Below are 17280 nucleotides of genomic sequence, written 5' to 3'. Positions count from 1 at the left end.
TCATCTCACCTTTGATATTCTATGATTCCTGGGATAAAACCTAAATTTCTTCTAGGGTTTTTTTTTTGCAGCCTAATCAACAATAAGTTTTTATCTTCTGTAAACTTGCATTCCACCAAATTCCCCTACTAATTCCACAACTGTGCATACAACATTCCAGTACTTGGCTCATTTACAGAAATATCTTCTATTTGCCATGAGTCTAAATCTATACCACATTCAAATCATCATTGATCTCTCATTTCTGAGCTTTGGTAAAACTCACCTTCTCCAAACAGTTGGATTTGGGACTGCAGGCTACTGATGTTACCAGTGAACCGTGCTGACTTGCCCAGATCCTCATCATACTTGCGTTCACTTACAAATTGCTATTAGAAAAAGAGATAAACTAGAATTCAAGTCAAAACATTGACAGTGAACAGGATCACAAATCAAATATCTAAAATCTGTCCATTAAACCGGTGCTACAGTATCCTATTGCTCCCTCAACTGCTTCCCTGCAATATTTGTTGCTGCTCCACAGCATTGTATTGGTATTGGTTTATTGTTGTCACTTGTACCGTGGTACAGTGAAAAGCTTGCCTTACAAACCGATCGTACAGGTCAATTCATTACATGGTGCAGTTACATTGAATTAGTACAAAGTGCATTGATGTAGAACAGGTAAAAACTGTAACAGTACACAGTAAAGTGTCACAGCTACAGAGAAAGTGCAGTGCAATAAGGTGCAAGGTCACAGCAAGGTAGAACGTGAAGTCATAGTCCTCAAGTCACAGTGTGAGGTGTTACTCTCCACAATGCCGTGTCAGTCTGGCCTTTCTGTATCACTTTCATACCAAAATTCTTGATTCCTGATGGCATTCAGAAACAGCCTCACAAGCTTCACTGTTGTATTAAAGCCAGGGCAACTTGTGAAGGTCAATAACTTGTTTTCATAAAAACGTTTTAAACTTTATTTATACAGCACTGGAACAGGCCCTTCCGGCCCAACGAGCCCACGCCACTCAATTACGCCCATGTTAACCTACTGACCCGTACGTCTTTGGAATGTGGGAGGAAACCGGAGCACCCAGAGGAAACCCACGCAGTCACGGGGAGAACGTACAAACTCCTTACAGATAGCGGGGGAATTGAACCCCGATCGCTGGCACTGTAATAGTGTTATGCCAACTGCTACACTAGCAATGTCTTCTGCCAAGAATTAAAAGTAAATATAAGGAGTTGTACAGTACAGAGTCTACAGAGTACTCCCATCAATCCCACTCCCCAACATTTATAAAGGGTGGGGAATTGGTGGTGAAGGAGAAATCTGTTAAGCAGAATGAAGTTTTCCCTCATCAGGACAATGCATTTTGTTTTAGCTCAGCAAGGCACATGTTTGTTACCCACCGCTACAGGACTTCTTTTAACCACTGACCTTAATCTCAGCTCTGAGTTCAGCGAGCTGGGATTCAGACATCTGGATGGCCACATCTGTCAATCTCTTTAGTTCCTCAGCCCTCCTCTGTCTTGCTTCTAGGATCTCCACTGAGAAGTAAAACACAAAAATAATATGAATTAACCAGCATCTTTGGAGTTTGAGTGGCTTATGACCTGTGAAAAAGCAATCCAGAACATTCAGAAATTTGTTCTATCTTGCATATCTTTTAACAGCAAATGAAAACTAGGAGGTGATGTAACAGCAACACAAATCAAGCATATAACCTAAGCATTTTTCGGATGGCCTTTATTCCTACAATCATTTCAGTTAACCATTGTGAAATCAATGAGATGGAATTTGTTCCCAAATTAATAGTGATGGCGCTCAATGCTATTTACAGCTATTAAGTACAGGAGACAGATAAGCAGTTAAATTGCACAAGCCGGTAAGTTGTGTTGCAGTTTTATGAAATTGGCACTTCACTGATCATCTCATCATTAAAGTGCATTGAATATCACTAAGTATTTGCACAGCAGATTGGATCTAAACTGCAGTTATTTAGGGATAATTTCATGATGCATGTACCCTTAAAGCAATGTGATAATGACCGTCAATCAACCTCTCTGCCATTCACCAGCTTGTTGATTTTTTTGAGAGATTGAAAAATTGTCAAATTTTAAATTAAAGTATTTTTCCTTTTTCTTCTCTTTTCTTTTGTCTCTCTCTTTCTCCTTTCCAACAGTGTTTTGTGAAGTTATGAAATTCATTTCTTTTTCATTTTAGGAAGAATTTACTGGCTATCCATAATGCTTTCCTTGTTTCCTTTTAGTCTTATCTTTCAATACTTTCTTATTTCACTTTCACAGGAACACAAGAAAAAGCAGCAGTAGGCTACCTGGACCCTCAAGTCTACCCCACCATTCCATATGATCATGGCTAATCTGCCTCAAGTGTCAACGTCTCTTCTATGCCAGTTCCCCATAGCCCTCAATTCTCTGATCTTTCAAGGATGTATCCACCTCTTCTTTAAATACCTGCATTGTTTTAGCCTCCACAACCCTCTGGGGTAGAGAATTCCAGAGACTGACTATCCTCTACGAAGAAATTCCAAGCACCTCAGTCTTACATTCCTGCACCCCATTATCATGTGACCGTATCCCCTCATTCAAGACTCTCCCATCAGTGGAAACCTCTCAAAATCTACCTTGTCATGTTCCCCAAGGACCTTATATATTTTAATAAGATCACCCTCATTCTTCCAAACTCCAAAGAATACAGCTCTCATTATTTTATCCGTTCATGATAGGACGATGTTCCCATCCCAAGAATTAGTCCACTGTGTCTCCTCTGTGCCACCTCCAATGCTAGAATATCCTTTCATAAATAAAGGGATCAAAATTGTGAGCAATACTCCAGTTTCCAGTTGCAACCTCACCAACACCTCATACAATTATTACAATACTCTGTTTAAACCCCAAATTCCAAGCAATAAAGGCCAAAATGCCATTTGCTTTCTTAATTACTTGCTGCATCTGCATGCTAACTTATTGTGTTTCACACACAAAAACACCTAGATCCCTCTGTACTTCATTTGTTTGTGGTCTTTCTCTATTTAGATAATAGTCTGCCCTTTGACTCCTCCTACCTAAATGCATGACTTCACATTTTCCTGAATTAAAATGAATTTGCCAGGTTTTTACCTACTCGCTCAACCTATAAAAATATTGTGTTCCACAGTCCAGATATCCTCATTGCAACAGGGTCCAAACATTCTCCCACCTATTTTTATGTCATCAGCAAACTCTGCCTCCTCCTTCAAGTCATAGACATCAATTGATCCTTGGGGCACACCACTAATTACATTTTTACAGTCTGAAAAAGACCAATTTTTTCTAACTCTCAACCCTCAATGTGATAACCAGTCTTCAATCTATGTTAACACATTTCCACAATACAATGAGCCCTAATCTTGTGCACCCACCTTTTATGTAGTACCTTATTGAATGCTTTCTGGAAATCCAAAGACACTACAGCCTTGGATTCCCCTCTATCGACTCTGTTTGTTATATACTCGTAGAACTCTAGCAAATTTGTCAAACATGATTTATCTTTCATAAAACCATGTTGCCTTAGTATAACTGCATTAAGCTTTTTCTAAATGACTAGCTACTTCTTCCTTGTAGTACTTTCCCAGCAACAGATGTTAAGCTAGCTTTTTGTCTCCCTCCTTTCTTGCAAAAGGGCATCACATTCAGTTTCCAATCCACTGATACCCTCCTGGAACACAATAAGTTTTGAGAAATTTCAACCAATGGCTCCACTATCTCTGTAGCCACTTCATCTAGAACTCTTGGATACAGGCCATCAGATCCTGGTGACTTATCCACCTATAGTCCAATTAGTTTTTTCCAATTTTGTATTCTCTATAATAAGGATTATTCCAAGGTCTACCCTCCTATTTGAAAATAGCCCTCATCCTTAGGATATTTGCAGTGTCCTCCACAGTGAAGACTGATATAAAACATTGATTTGAATTATCTGCTATTTCCTTGTTTCCCTATATGAATTCCCCAGTGTGACTTTCCGTGGGCTCCAGGGATCCCACAGCTACCTTACCTTACCCTCTTCTTTTTATACATCTATAGAAGCTTTAGTTGTTTGGTTTGATAATACTTGTCAGTTTACATTCATTATAAATGTCTTCACTCTTTATTACCTTTTTAGTCCTCTGCTACTGGATCCTGAAAAATTCACAGTCCTCCGGTCTACCATTAGGTTTTGCCACGTGTATATGCTCTAGTTTTTAGATTTAGTATTTACCTTACCTTCTTTGTTAACCACAAAATCTGTGTCAGTTTGACATAAAATTTTTACTTTTCAATTCACCCTCCTTCTCTGTCCTACTTGTACGTATTTAGTTTCCATTCTTTGAACCTGATTGATTGAGGAAATGGCCTGTTGATTTACCTGATCAATGTAGTCTCAGATGTTGTATTTCCCTCAATGTGTTGATGTCAGCTTGTAAAAAAAAGTTGCTTTGAGCAACTCAAGTCTAACTGATGGCTGATGCTATTAGATGTCAGGCTGCAACAAATTCCAGTCGATTATTATGGCAACTAGATTCCTGGACTCCACACAACATTTCTCAAGGTCTTCAAAATGAACTTATGACGACAAGTTGGATTCTAAGAGTTCTTTAAGTGGGGCTTACATCTGACAAAACTGCCTCCAGTAAAATGCTCTATACAACTGTGGAACTTTAACTGAAAACAAAAAAAGACTATGGATGTTATAAATCTGAAATAAAAATATGAAATGCTGGGAACACTCAGTAGGTCAGGCAGCATCTGTGGGGATAGAAAAAGAGTCAATGTTTCAGGTCAAGAATGAAGGCTCATCAAGCTAAAATTCTGTTTAACTCTATTTCTCTTTCCACCAATGCTGCCTGACCTGTTAAGTGGTTTTTATCATTATTACTGTGGAATTTTAACATCAATTTACCAATTGTAGACACAACTCTTTCACTATTATGAAGAACTTTCCAATAAACACCAAATTTTGCCTGATTGAACAATATATTTGACAATACTTAGAACATGAAATTTTACCTACTAATGAAATTTTATTAACTATATGAGATTTGTTGGTACAATTCATGATAACTGGGATTTCTTCAATTTTTCCAGAGAAATATTAATGTCAAAAATCTCTTGATTGGTTTAAAAATATTCAGTAATAGGGCAAGGGAGGATGAAATAATTTTGTAAAAATTTAAAGATGACAACTTTGGTGTGTAGATTACTATAGGTAGAAACAACAAGCATTTTCTTCAAATTGTTTTGTTTCAGGATGCATTTTAGCTCTGACTGTCAACTAACATCATTTTTTAAAGATGCAGTCATCCTCGCTGTGCTGAAACTCGTGACAGAAATGATTATGGAAAGAGCTCAAAAACTAATAGGGGCCACAAGTGTCAGTAATTTAGTACTACAGATGGGACACATTGGCAGATACATCCATAAACCATCCAAATCAGAGTTCCTGGGTCAGTTTGAGAATGTAAAAAGTGCCAGAAGAAACCACTTGACCCATTCAAGGTCAACACACTCATAGTACTTTAACTCTCTATTGTGATGTCTAACCGCATATTATCTTGCTAATTGGACTATTGTAGACTTCTATGAGTCCAAGGAAGGATTTTTCTTCTTATATTTGTTTATAATCTATGTTCTACTCATTTCTATGTATGTCTTTGGATGAATTTGTCTCGGATTCTGTGCTGTAAAGCTACTTGGTTATCAGCCAACATGTATCTGCATAATCAATCTCACAGTTTCATGCCCTAAGGGAAATCCTCATGGAAGATTATGGGAGTGTAGGATGTTCTTGAAAATTTGCAATACTAAGAGGGAAATGAAAAAAGGATTATAACAATAACTTCATTAAGAATTGTCCAAACCTTTCACTACATAATTCTAAGCACATCACCAGAACTAAATCCCTACCACAACTTTAAGATCCCTAAGAATGCTGCCAAGTGTCACCTGCCATTACACATCATTAGCACGGCACAGTGATTTCTTTCATCGGGAATTGAACCCTCTGGGTGGTTGTAAAGTAGCCTTTGTTGCAATCAGGGCAATAAGTTATTAGTGAGAAATTGCAACAAGTGACAGACAATTCAGACATCTCAAACTAACCTGCTATCTCTGTCACTTAACCCATTGTGCACCCCTGAGATATTATTTTCACGTTTTTGATGCAGACATGCTCAGCACTTTCCATTGCTATGGTCTTGTGTGTTTGGCTTGATATTCTGTTGTTTATTTTATGTAGCCAATCTAGATTCTGTACAGCCGTAGAAGGAACCAATTTGCCCCATCACATCAGTGTCGTCCTTTGCTACAGCAATCCTAAATAAATTAACTGACCTCTTGCCTTTCGATACATCTTCCTTTGAGTGTTAAGCCATTCTTCCAAAAGATGTCTCCACTGCTCCATGTAGCAAAGTACTAAAGAAGTCCATACTCTTACTGCATCACAGTAGCTGCTGCACTTATCGTTAAAGACAGAATTTGTCATTCTCTGAAGTTATGAAATACAAAATCTGCCTTTTACTGCACAAACATTTTCTCCTTGTCCCTCAGTGCCAGTTTTAATCTGATAATCAATCCCTTTATCATCCACAGGCACAGCAGTAATCTTTTTTAAATTCATTCATTCCATCAAAATGCTTCATAATATTAAAACCTCCATAATGTTTCATTTTAATCTTCTGTGTGGTGGAAGGTTAGTACCTGGTCTGCATTTCTGTTTGAGGCTCACACAGTTTGCTGCAGCAGCAATTTTAATGCTCCTTTGCATAACTATTGATTTGGCTGCTGCATGCCCTGCAGCTTTCATACATGGGTGGCTCTGTGCATGCAAGTCTGCAATATGATTTCACAGTGCAGGCACAGAAAAGCTGACTGCATTTAACAATAGATTTTCAACTGCAAAACCCATGGTGTGGCACATAAAAAAAATCCTCCATGATAGAACACAGATATCAGTAGAGCGCATAAAGAAATATCTTCCATGATAGAACACATATATCAGTGATGAAATTCACGATCACTTTCAGTGCATCAACATGGCCTTGAGGAAAAGGGTATCTTAAAATCAAGACATCAAACCTGGTCCAGAGTCAATGGTCAATCAGGAAGCGGTGACCTCTCCCTCCTCAATGTTTCTGAGATACATTGGTCTACCGACAGCAGGCATCTGAAAACACTCATGAGACACCACTAATGCTGTCCCCACAAAACTCTCCAAATTCACTGATGGAATAAATGAACCTGCATCAGCATCCTCCCCCAGGCCAATGTCCCCAGCAATGAGACCCTAATTACATTTAGTCACTCCGCTTGAAATGTCATATTGTTTGCATGCCTGATGCTAGATTCCTGAAACAGAGACTCTAGTTTCTTCATGTGGAAAGGTGACCAGGTGGATTCAAGAAAAGCTGCAAAGATATTCTCAAATCCTGCTTGGAAACGCAACATCCCCACCAACACCTGGGAATCCTTGGCCCACGGCCACTCAAGGGTACTGAGAACCTCAAGTGTGTGTGTTGGGAACAAACAGAAACCCAACATAAATGAAGGAAGGAGCATACAATCTCCAAAACTGTACACCTGCCCACCTTGTCAAGCTCTTTCAGACCTACACAAAAAAAAAGAATGCTAGAAGAACTCAGCGGGTCAAGCAGCATCTGTGGAAGCAAAAGGTTTAATTCAACATTTCGGATTGAAACCCTGCATCGGGACTGAGAGGGAAGAGGAAATATTGCCAATGTATAACAGTACAAGGGGAGGAGGAGGGTGGAATAGAGGCTAGTAGGTGATAGGTGGAACCAGTTGGGGAGGAGAGGAAGGGCCGATTGAACCAGATGGGAGGAGGGGGATGGAAGGTGTGAACAAAGGGAGCAGTGGACATGGGAGGAGAAGACCAGCGGCATGGGTTACCTGAAATTGGAAAATCCAATGTAAGCTACCCAAGTGGAATACGAGGTGTTGTTCTTCCAGTTCCGTAGCAATGGAGGAGGCTGAGGACAGATAGGCTGATGTGGGAATGGGAAGGAAAATTCAAATGAGATGCAGCTGCAAGCTCGAAATGGCCGTTGTGGGCAGTGTCTACTGCATGTGGTGCTCACGATGTGGTCCCCTCCACGTTGGTGAAACCGAGCATAGAGTGGGCGACCATTTTGTGGGGCACCCTGCACTCTGTTTACAACGGCAGCTGCTCACGCAATGGCCAGAAAAGGGAAGCTTGACAATCAGAAGTTTTATATGGAACAGAGGTCAGTTCTAACTTTGAGAGGGCATGCAGAAAGATGGGAGTGGCAGAGAGCAGAAATTAAAGACAGAAGTCTCAATGAGAGGAAAGAGATGACAAAGGGATTCAGGATAGCCCTGCAGAGCGAAGGAGGCAAGGCAGAGTGCAGAGGGGTTTTAGAAGGCAGTTGGTTGCAACAAAAAGAGCCTGACATTTTTATAGCTCCCAGTATGATTTGGAGTGATGAGCAGTTCCAGCAGAGGATAGTAAGGACCAATAAAACACAGCATGTACAGTTATATCCAGTCCTTAGATACAATGTTCATGGATATATGTATCCTGGCCTTGAGAGAGTGTACATAGCTAAATGAACCTGGCAGATTGAAGGTTTAGCTGGGGTCGAGGACATCAAAGGTGGCGGAATACTCAGAAAACTTAAAGCCGTCATGCATTGAAAATCATTTCGATTAAACCCGTATTTAACCGGTTGCCACAAAACAGTAGTTGTACTTGACTTTGTGGACTCCATTAGGGTCTAGCCAGACAGTAGTAGTTTAAATAACCAGATGCATCTGAATACATTTCCTTGGAAATTTGTCCTGGATTACTGGCCTTCCGGAGAGTTAAATGATGAAGCATATTCCATTGACTGAATGAACTGAGTGTTTGTGTGATCCTGTTGCTAAATATGATCTAAACCTCCTCATTTCCTAGAAGTACAAGACCTTTCAAAAACTATCATGACTTCCAAGAATTTATTGCCCATATAAAAGAACAAAGGGAAGGGTGGATGTGATGTGTTATGATGACAAATGATCTTGAGTAGACAGGAGAAGTAGATCTGAGTTAGTTAATCCACATTCAAATAGACTTCTATATTACAGCATGTAATACTTTCCTTCATTGGAACTGTAAATAAGATGATTTTGAAAAAAACACAAGTAATTTGTACATTCAAAGAAAGAGTAACTGAACTCGGCACAGGATGCAGCCAGCTAGTAAGGATTGTGAAAAGTTTGTTTCAGGAAAACATAATTTTGTGCCAGAAGACATGGAAGGTGAAGAAAAATGTGGAAGGGGATGCCAGGGAATGTAAAACTGAGCCAGGTCAACTGAGGACACAGCACGGTGGCGCCAGCATGTTTCTACAGCATCTAATCAAGTAACTGGAATGACTACTTGTTCATTTGCTTAAGAAAGCAAAACTAATGAAAGAGGGATTCAGCTGCACTAAATAAGCAACTCTTTCAGGCACCTGACAAGCCAATGGGTGTAAAATTGCTCAGGTACAAAATGTCTCAGTAATTCCATTTCTGTACTGAATAATTTGTAATTTAACGTCATGGTGATACAGTGGACCCTCTCTCTAAAAATTTCTGATAAACCAAATAATGCAGAAATTACACTTGGAAATTCATGCAGAAAACATTAAGTGGCAGGAACTGAACCCGGCATTGCCCGTCTTACATCAAGGTTAAAGGCAATTTCATGCGTCACCGAGCCACTCTCAAAGAGCATGAGCAGGTCACCCAGCATCCAAAATTCTGTCCGGTGATCTTTCAACCCAGTAGGGCACATTGCCTACTTTTGTCTCCTTGCTATCTGAGATTTCTGCCACTATCTTCAGATTCTTAAATCCTTGCAAGGCGACCACAGTAAATTGTTTCTTAAATGCACGAAATTTGTTGCCAATAGGAGAAGGAGTGCTCCCACTTCCAGAGGATGGTGGATTCACATGCTTCCTCCCAGGACTTACCATTGAGATGCTTGCCTGTAATAGGTGAGTTGCCTCTGAGGTGAGACTGTTGCTGGCGCCTCACCCAATGTAGAGTAAGGAGATCCCAGCCTTGGTTTTGGTCAACCTTGAGCCAGTGGTTTGCACACATCAGGGCCCTGGTGCTGGCAAACTTATACCCAAACTCATTTAATGCAGTCAAGAAATTTGACACAGGTATGCTTGTAGCTGTACTAGCTGGATTTCAAGTTTCAACTAAAAACCTTTTGCGTAATTGTAAGGCTAAAATTTTTCATGAACTAGAATAATCGGGCAGTATAATAGAACATTATTGTTTCTTCTTATTTTTCCAATGCAATTCATGACGTATTTCAGAGCAGTAAATTGGTGCAATTGGCATGGGTGAAAATTTGTTCCTCTCCAGATTAGGCATTTTTAATAATTGTGTTCAGTATTCAATGTACAAAATGACCTCATAAGAACTGGGAGCAGGGATAGGCCAGCTGGCTCTTTCATACTGTGCTATTCATTAAGATCATGGTTATATATAAATGACTTGGATGAAAACATGGATGGGTGGGTTACTAAGTTTGAAGAGAATACAAAGATTGGTGGCATTGTGGATAGTGTAGGATTGCCAAAGGATACAGCAGGATCTAGGTCAGTTGCAGATATGGGTGGAGAAATGGCAGATGGAGTTTAATCTGGCTAAGTGAGAGGTGTTGCACTTTGGGAGATGAAATGTAAAGGGACACTACTCTGTTAATGGCAGGACCCTTAACAGTGTTGATGTATGGACGGAGTCCATAGCTCCCTGAAAGTGGTTGCACAGGTTGATAGGGTGAATAAGGTGGAATATGGCGGAATATGGCATGCTTGCCTTTATTTGTCAAGGCATTGAGTTCAAGAGTCAGGAATTTATATTGCAGCTTTATACAACTCTGGTTAGACTGCATCTGGAGTACTGCATTCAATTCTGGTTGCCTCATTATAGGAAGGATGTGGAGGCTTAGGAGAGGGTGCAGAAGAGGTTTACCAGGATGCTGTCTGGATTAGAGGGCATGTGCTATAAGGAGAGATTTGTTTTCTCTGGAGTGGCAGAGGCTGAGAGGAGACTTGATAGAAGTTTATAAAATTATGAGAGGCATAGATAGCGTAGACAGCTGGGATCTTTTTCCCAGGGTTGAAATATCTAATACTAGAGGGCATGCATTTAAGGTGAGAGAGGAGATGTGCGTGACAAGTTTTTTTAAACGCAGAGAGTGGTGGGTGCCTGGATAGAGCTGCCAGGGGTGGTAGTGGATACAAATATGACAAAGGCATTTAAGAGGCCCTTAGATATGCACATGAATATGCAGAGAATGGAGGGATATGGACATGGTGTAGGCAGAAAGGATTAGTTTAGTTAGACTTTTAATTAGTTTGACACCAACATCGTGGGCTGAAGGGCATGTTTCTGTGCTGTGCTGTTCTATGTTCTGTGTTCATGGTTGAATACATCAGCTTCATTTTCCAGTGTTATCTCCATATCCCTTAATTCCTGAACATGCAGAAATCTCTGTTTAAGTGAACCTCCGCAGCCATCCCGAGTAGTGAATTCCAAATATTCACCACCCTATGGGTGAAGAAATTTCTCCATATTTTAATCCAAGATTGCCTGCCTCCAAATAAAACTGTAGCTCCTGGTCCTGGCCAGGGAAGCAGCCTCCCTGTTGAGATCTTTAAGTAGTTTGTAAGTTTCAATGAAAGTACTTTTCATCTTCTAATCTCAGTTTACAGGCCTGGTCAACTCATTCTCTCCTCATAAGGCAAACCTGTCTGGTAAATATTTGTTACAGTCCCGCTACGGCAGGTAAAAGGAAACCAAAACTGTGCACAATACTCCAGGTCCAGTCTCACCAGGCCCTGTAAAGTTGCAGTAAGACATCATTACTCCTGTACTCGAATTCTCTCACAATAAAAGGCAACATACCATTTGTCTTCGTTTTGCTTGCTGCACCTGCATGTTAGCTTTCAGTGAGTGGTGTACAAAGACAAACATGTTCCTTTGAAAAATCAACATATCCAAATCTGTCATAATTTATAAAATACTCTGCTTTTCTGTTTATTTTCCATTGCTGGCCAAAGATCAGAATCTTAGAATCTTACAGCAAAGCAGAGACAATTCAACCTGTCACTCCTATTCTAACTCTTTGATAAAGGTGTCCACTCCAGATCCACACCTCAGACTTTCCCCTAATTCTGAGAGTTGCCTTGTTCAAGTACCTGTCCAATTGCCTTTAAAAGCTCCCAAGGATTCTAATCTCGTAGCTCTTTTACATGGAGCATGTCCCGGATTCAACAGTCCTCTTATATGGAGAAATTTCTTCCCCTTCACTTCCTGTTAATTTACCAATTATTTTAAGTCCATGACTGCTGGTTACTGACTCACTTGTCAGGGGAAGTAGTTTCTCATATTATTCCTTTCATAATAGCCAAGTTTTGAATACGTCTCTTATGTTCCTCCTTAACAAGCTTCTCCAATCCCTCCTTCACAACCCTCACTTGTTCCCACTCTTCTGAGTAAATTGCTTTTACTCTCATCAGGACTTTGGCATTCCTCCTGAAGTGAGATTCACACAAAGATTAGCTGAGATCCAAGCAGTGATCTATAAAAGTTTAGCGTAACTTTATAAAAGTTTAGCGTTTGTATTCAGCGCTCCTATTTACAAGCCAAAGTATCCAATACAATTCCTTAATCATCCTCTCAAGATTTGTGAATGTGCACCAATCTCAAAACAATGTCATTTAGACCACACTCCTTCTCCATGTTATACCTTCCAAAGTGTTTTGCTTGATACTTCACATTGAATTGTGTTCTCCCAAAGTCACTACTACCCTGGTCAATTTATGAAATCGCCTGATTTTTATTTCATCCATAAACATCAACACCATACTCCCTGTACCAGGTCCAGGTCATTTATTTGTAACCAAATAAGCACCTGCCTTAATCTCAACCACACTGGGGAACCCTGATAACCACTTCTGTTCAGACATATATACTTGCATTCATGCCTACTTCCTGCTTTCCAAACCTTTGCTAATTTTGTACCCAAGTTACCAGATTTCTTACCATATATACCTCCGATTCGAATGACGAGCAAGAGCCACCTTCTCAAGAGTCCTTTGAAAATATTGATGCATATATTTTAAGCTCCTTTTTCAAAAGTCCCTTGGTCACTTAACCCAGGAATTCAATCAAACTTGATTTTCCACGAACAAATCCACATTGCTTGTCCTTCACTAATCAGTACTTCTTCAAATGATAGTTAATGTTGCTCTTGAAAATAGTTATATTCAAAAAAATTGCAGATGCCAGAAATGTTAGCTTTCTTGCCACACATATTAGTGTGAAAATTACTTCAGGAAACCAGACAGAATCATTTAAAAATTTTATTTGTTGTGAGTTCATCAGTTTCCTAATGAATTAGGTATATTTTAACATGTCAATACTTTTAAAAGAAAATAAATACAGTTTTAAAATTCTTTCTGAACCAACACAATTGGTGGAGGCATACTGCATTTTTGACCCAGGACATGACCAGCTTTGTGGACAGGGATTCATTCAAGCAAATTGAATCTGGAAACTATGTAAAAGAAATGCCGAAAAAAAAGCATTGCTGTCCTATGTGTAAAATTCCCTGTTTTTTAAAAATCTAGTTCAGCCAATATTGCAGGGGTTGGAAACACAAGAGACTGCAGATAATGGAACATGGAGCAAAAAGCAAACTGTTGGAGGAACTCAGCGGGTCGGGCAGCATCTGTGGGGAGAAAGGAATTGTCGACACGTCAGGTCGAGACCCTGCATCAGGACCGATTCCCTCTCTACTCTCAAGATTCAATACAGGGTAACATTCCCACATCAGTGCAGTCTGAAAGCTGAATAATTCAGTTACCAGACAGAAGATCACTCATATGCTGAAACTGTTGAGGATATACAGCTGATGCTAAATCTCAATGAACAGTCACACGGGACGGAGCTTATTTCCTACATTACAACTGTGATATTGCTTCAATGGTACTTCATTGGTTGAGGAATGCCAGGGATATCCTGAAGTTGTGGTTGCCTTTATATATGAACAAGACTTTCCTTCTTATGAAAGCTCAAAGGGTTGAATGACTGATAATAGAACAAAGAGCAATTTGCCTGACCCACTGATTTCCTCCAGCAATTTGTTTTTGCTCCAGATTCCAGCATCTGCAGTCTCGTGGCTCGTTAATAGAACAAACATTGAGAAAACAGAACTCTGAAGCAACTTTTTTAAGGTTTTTTTTCCAACCAGCTGTGATAAGGGAAAGTCATTCTTTTACTTACTAGCTTCCTTTTTGACTTTATCCATTTCTGTCATCAATGCGACTTCCCGATCCATGATGCTAGAATGTTAAAGACAAGGATGTCAGAACTCTCTTCAAACTAATTTCTGATATTAAGGCTTCATGTTGTAGAACTGAAACCAAGTGTTCTCTCAATAGGCTGCACAGTGATTTTAAACTTGAAAAGTCCGGTGTCTAAAATAAATTTTGCTTTTTATGCTCTCCTCTGGGCAAACAATGCTCATTTACCTATATTAAGTAATTTTCTTTAGACACCCTGAGCCAAAGCGTCATCTGCTGGCCATCTCCAATCTGCTTGCCATCTGGTTTTGGACTTTGCAAACGTGCCAGCCTTTCATTTTGAAGAACATTTTTCTATTTTGTTATCATCTGAACTCCCTCCATTATGTCTGTGCTGCTGTTATACATGTTAGCTTGAATTTTAAAATACTCATCTCTATTTTCAAGTCCCTCATGCAACACCTACTCAAACCTCTGAGATCTCTTTCAGCCCTACAAGCTTTCTAGGTCACTGCACTCCATCAGTTCTGGTCTCTTGAGCATTTTTTGATTTTATTCATTGGTGAATGTAGACTCTGAGCTCTGGAATTCCCACCTTAAAGCACTAAGATGCTCCTTCAAACTTACCTTTGTTCAAGCCTTCCGTCCTCTGACCTTTTACAACTTTCTGTGGCTTGGTGTCAAGGCTTTGTTGAATAATATTCCTATGTAGAACCTTGGGGGTTTTCCTTACAGAGAGCCATTATACAAGCAGAAATTATAGTTGTGGCGATGAATGAAAGATGCCAAGAGAAACTGGAAAGTGGTATTCATTCTAACGGAAGGATATGGAATAAACATGCTGCCAAATGGGTGCTCTGCTCATTTAATGGATATAGTAGGCTCCAAAATGGTGTGGGATTGCAATGTATGATTAACCCATGGCTGGTCAGGCAGCACACCAAATATATGCAGTCTGCTAATTGTAATGGTCACAGCATTCACCTGATGCTAACCTTGCTGTTTTCTTTAATATATTTATTTTCAAGATCCAGGCACCAACAGCAGAGCCAGCTTTTATTGCCCATCCCAAATTGCCCTTGAAGAGGTGGTGCAAGCCACCTTTGTGAACCGCTGCAATCCTTCTGGGTGAAAGTATTCTGACAGTGCTGTTAGGATTTAGATCCAGAGATAATGAAGAGCTAGTGTTATATATACAACACAGAATGGTGTGTAATTTGGAGGGAAATCTGCCAGCAATGGTCTTCCCATGCACTTGCTGCCCTTGTCCTTCATTGTGGTAGAGGTCATGAGTTTGGGAGATGCTGTTGGAGTAGACAGGGGGAGTAACTGTTTTTATATTTTATAGGTGGTACACGTTACAACCACTGTACACCAGTGCTGGAGGGAATGAGTGTTTAGGTTAGTGGATGGATGCCAATCAAGTGGGTTGCTTTGCTTTAGATTCTGTTGAGCTGCTTGAGAGCTGTTGCCACTGCATTAACCCAGGCGAGTGGAGAGTATTCCATTGCGCTCCTGTCCCCTGACTGACTGAAAGAGGCCAACACTGCAAGTGTCCAAGACCATTTAAGTCTAGCCTCCATCTCTTAAAGCGGAAGCACACTGAGGTTGGAGCAGATACTGAAGGGCATTCTACAAGTGAAGATGACCCAGAAAGAACAGGCTCCAAGGTTTTCAGGCACTGCCATGGAGTCCTCCGTGGAGAGGGGATAAGGTAAAGAGGTGCCAACTCCCAAGAAAAATCAGTGCTATGCTCTTGAAAATTGGCTTAACCCGGCACAGAACAATTCAATTCATATTTTTGGATGTCTTAACACTGCTGGAAAATTTAGCTCCTGACCTCTTAGCAAGACTTTCACTTGCCCCAGCATCTTTTTACCAACATTAAGCTCTGACAGATGACATCAGCAGAAGCACCACACACAACTCAACTGCAGTGAGCTTGTCATTCTAACCATTCTGAAAAATGACACTTCTCATTTAGTCACAGAAAACCAAGTTTTACCAACCCCATTTCACTGAAACTCTGCCATTTAAAGGGCCAACATGCAAATTCCATTCTTTGCCTTCCTCGAGATCTGTGACTTCCAATTACTTCAAGTGCAACCTCAGATCTGTGCCTGTTTAGCTTTGGCCATGATATCATGCCCTGAGAACTTATTGGAGTCACAAGCCTTATGTAAATGGTCAAGGTCATTGAATGTATTCTTAAATGCCTTATTGCACAGATTCCACTACTACCCTTGGACTCGGCTCAACCCCTTCCCCCCTCCACTCCAACCACTTCCACCGTTGAAAGTCTCACCTACATCACACATCTGGTGACAGCTGCATTCCACAACAGTTACTGATACACTTCCCTCAGATTCCCACAGGACAAGATGGTAGCAGGAGCACAGAGAGGGGGAAAAAAAAGACATGCCTGCATATCCTAATCCCCATGAAAGAGACATTAGCATACCAATTGCAGTTGTCAAGAGGGGCAAAGAGTCTGAAGATGATGATGTCCTCATCACTAATCCTCTTTTGCATGCTCGTCTCCCTCTCAACCCACACTTTATTGATTTATAAGCTGTAGTTGGTGGAAGCATGCACCTCTTACTTTGCTGCCTGCCTTGCTCAACAACCTTACCTTAGCACCCTTCTCATTTCAGATATCTAAACACTGCAATTTGGCCTGGGCGGCCAGTGGAGACAATGGAAATGAAGACCCTCCATCATTCCATTTACCAATTGGAGCTACCAATCTCTCTCTGTGACTCCCTGGTCCGCTCATTGCTCCCCACCTACCCCTCCCTGATCTCTGGCACTTTCCCCTGCAACCATAGGTGGTGCAACACTCTTATCTCCCTACACCTCCTCCCTCACCACCACCCAGGGACCTAAAAAGCCCTTCCAGGTGAGGCAAAGGTTCACATGCACCTCCTCCAGCCTC

The 17280-nt window shown here is 40.5% G+C and overlaps 1 protein-coding gene across 5 annotated transcripts in view; it reads right to left on the bottom strand.

Annotated features, from left to right (window-relative positions):
• Window positions 1–17280, bottom strand: part of LOC127573397 (spermatogenesis-associated serine-rich protein 2-like) — a 97391-nt gene that overhangs the window by 9272 nt on the left and 70839 nt on the right. For all 5 annotated transcript variants that reach the window (XM_052021607.1, XM_052021588.1, XM_052021622.1 and 2 more), the window contains exons 8-10: window positions 14326–14384; window positions 1418–1527; window positions 266–368 (exon numbers count right to left, since the gene is read on the bottom strand). In XM_052021607.1, coding sequence (XP_051877567.1) covers window positions 266–368; window positions 1418–1527; window positions 14326–14384 — 272 coding nt within the window. The remainder of the gene's footprint in view (window positions 1–265; window positions 369–1417; window positions 1528–14325; window positions 14385–17280) is intronic.

The sequence above is a fragment of the Pristis pectinata genome, chromosome 1, assembly GCF_009764475.1.
Source record: "Pristis pectinata isolate sPriPec2 chromosome 1, sPriPec2.1.pri, whole genome shotgun sequence".
Taxonomy (NCBI): domain Eukaryota; kingdom Metazoa; phylum Chordata; class Chondrichthyes; order Rhinopristiformes; family Pristidae; genus Pristis; species Pristis pectinata.
This window is presented reverse-complemented; position numbering and strand designations above follow the sequence as displayed.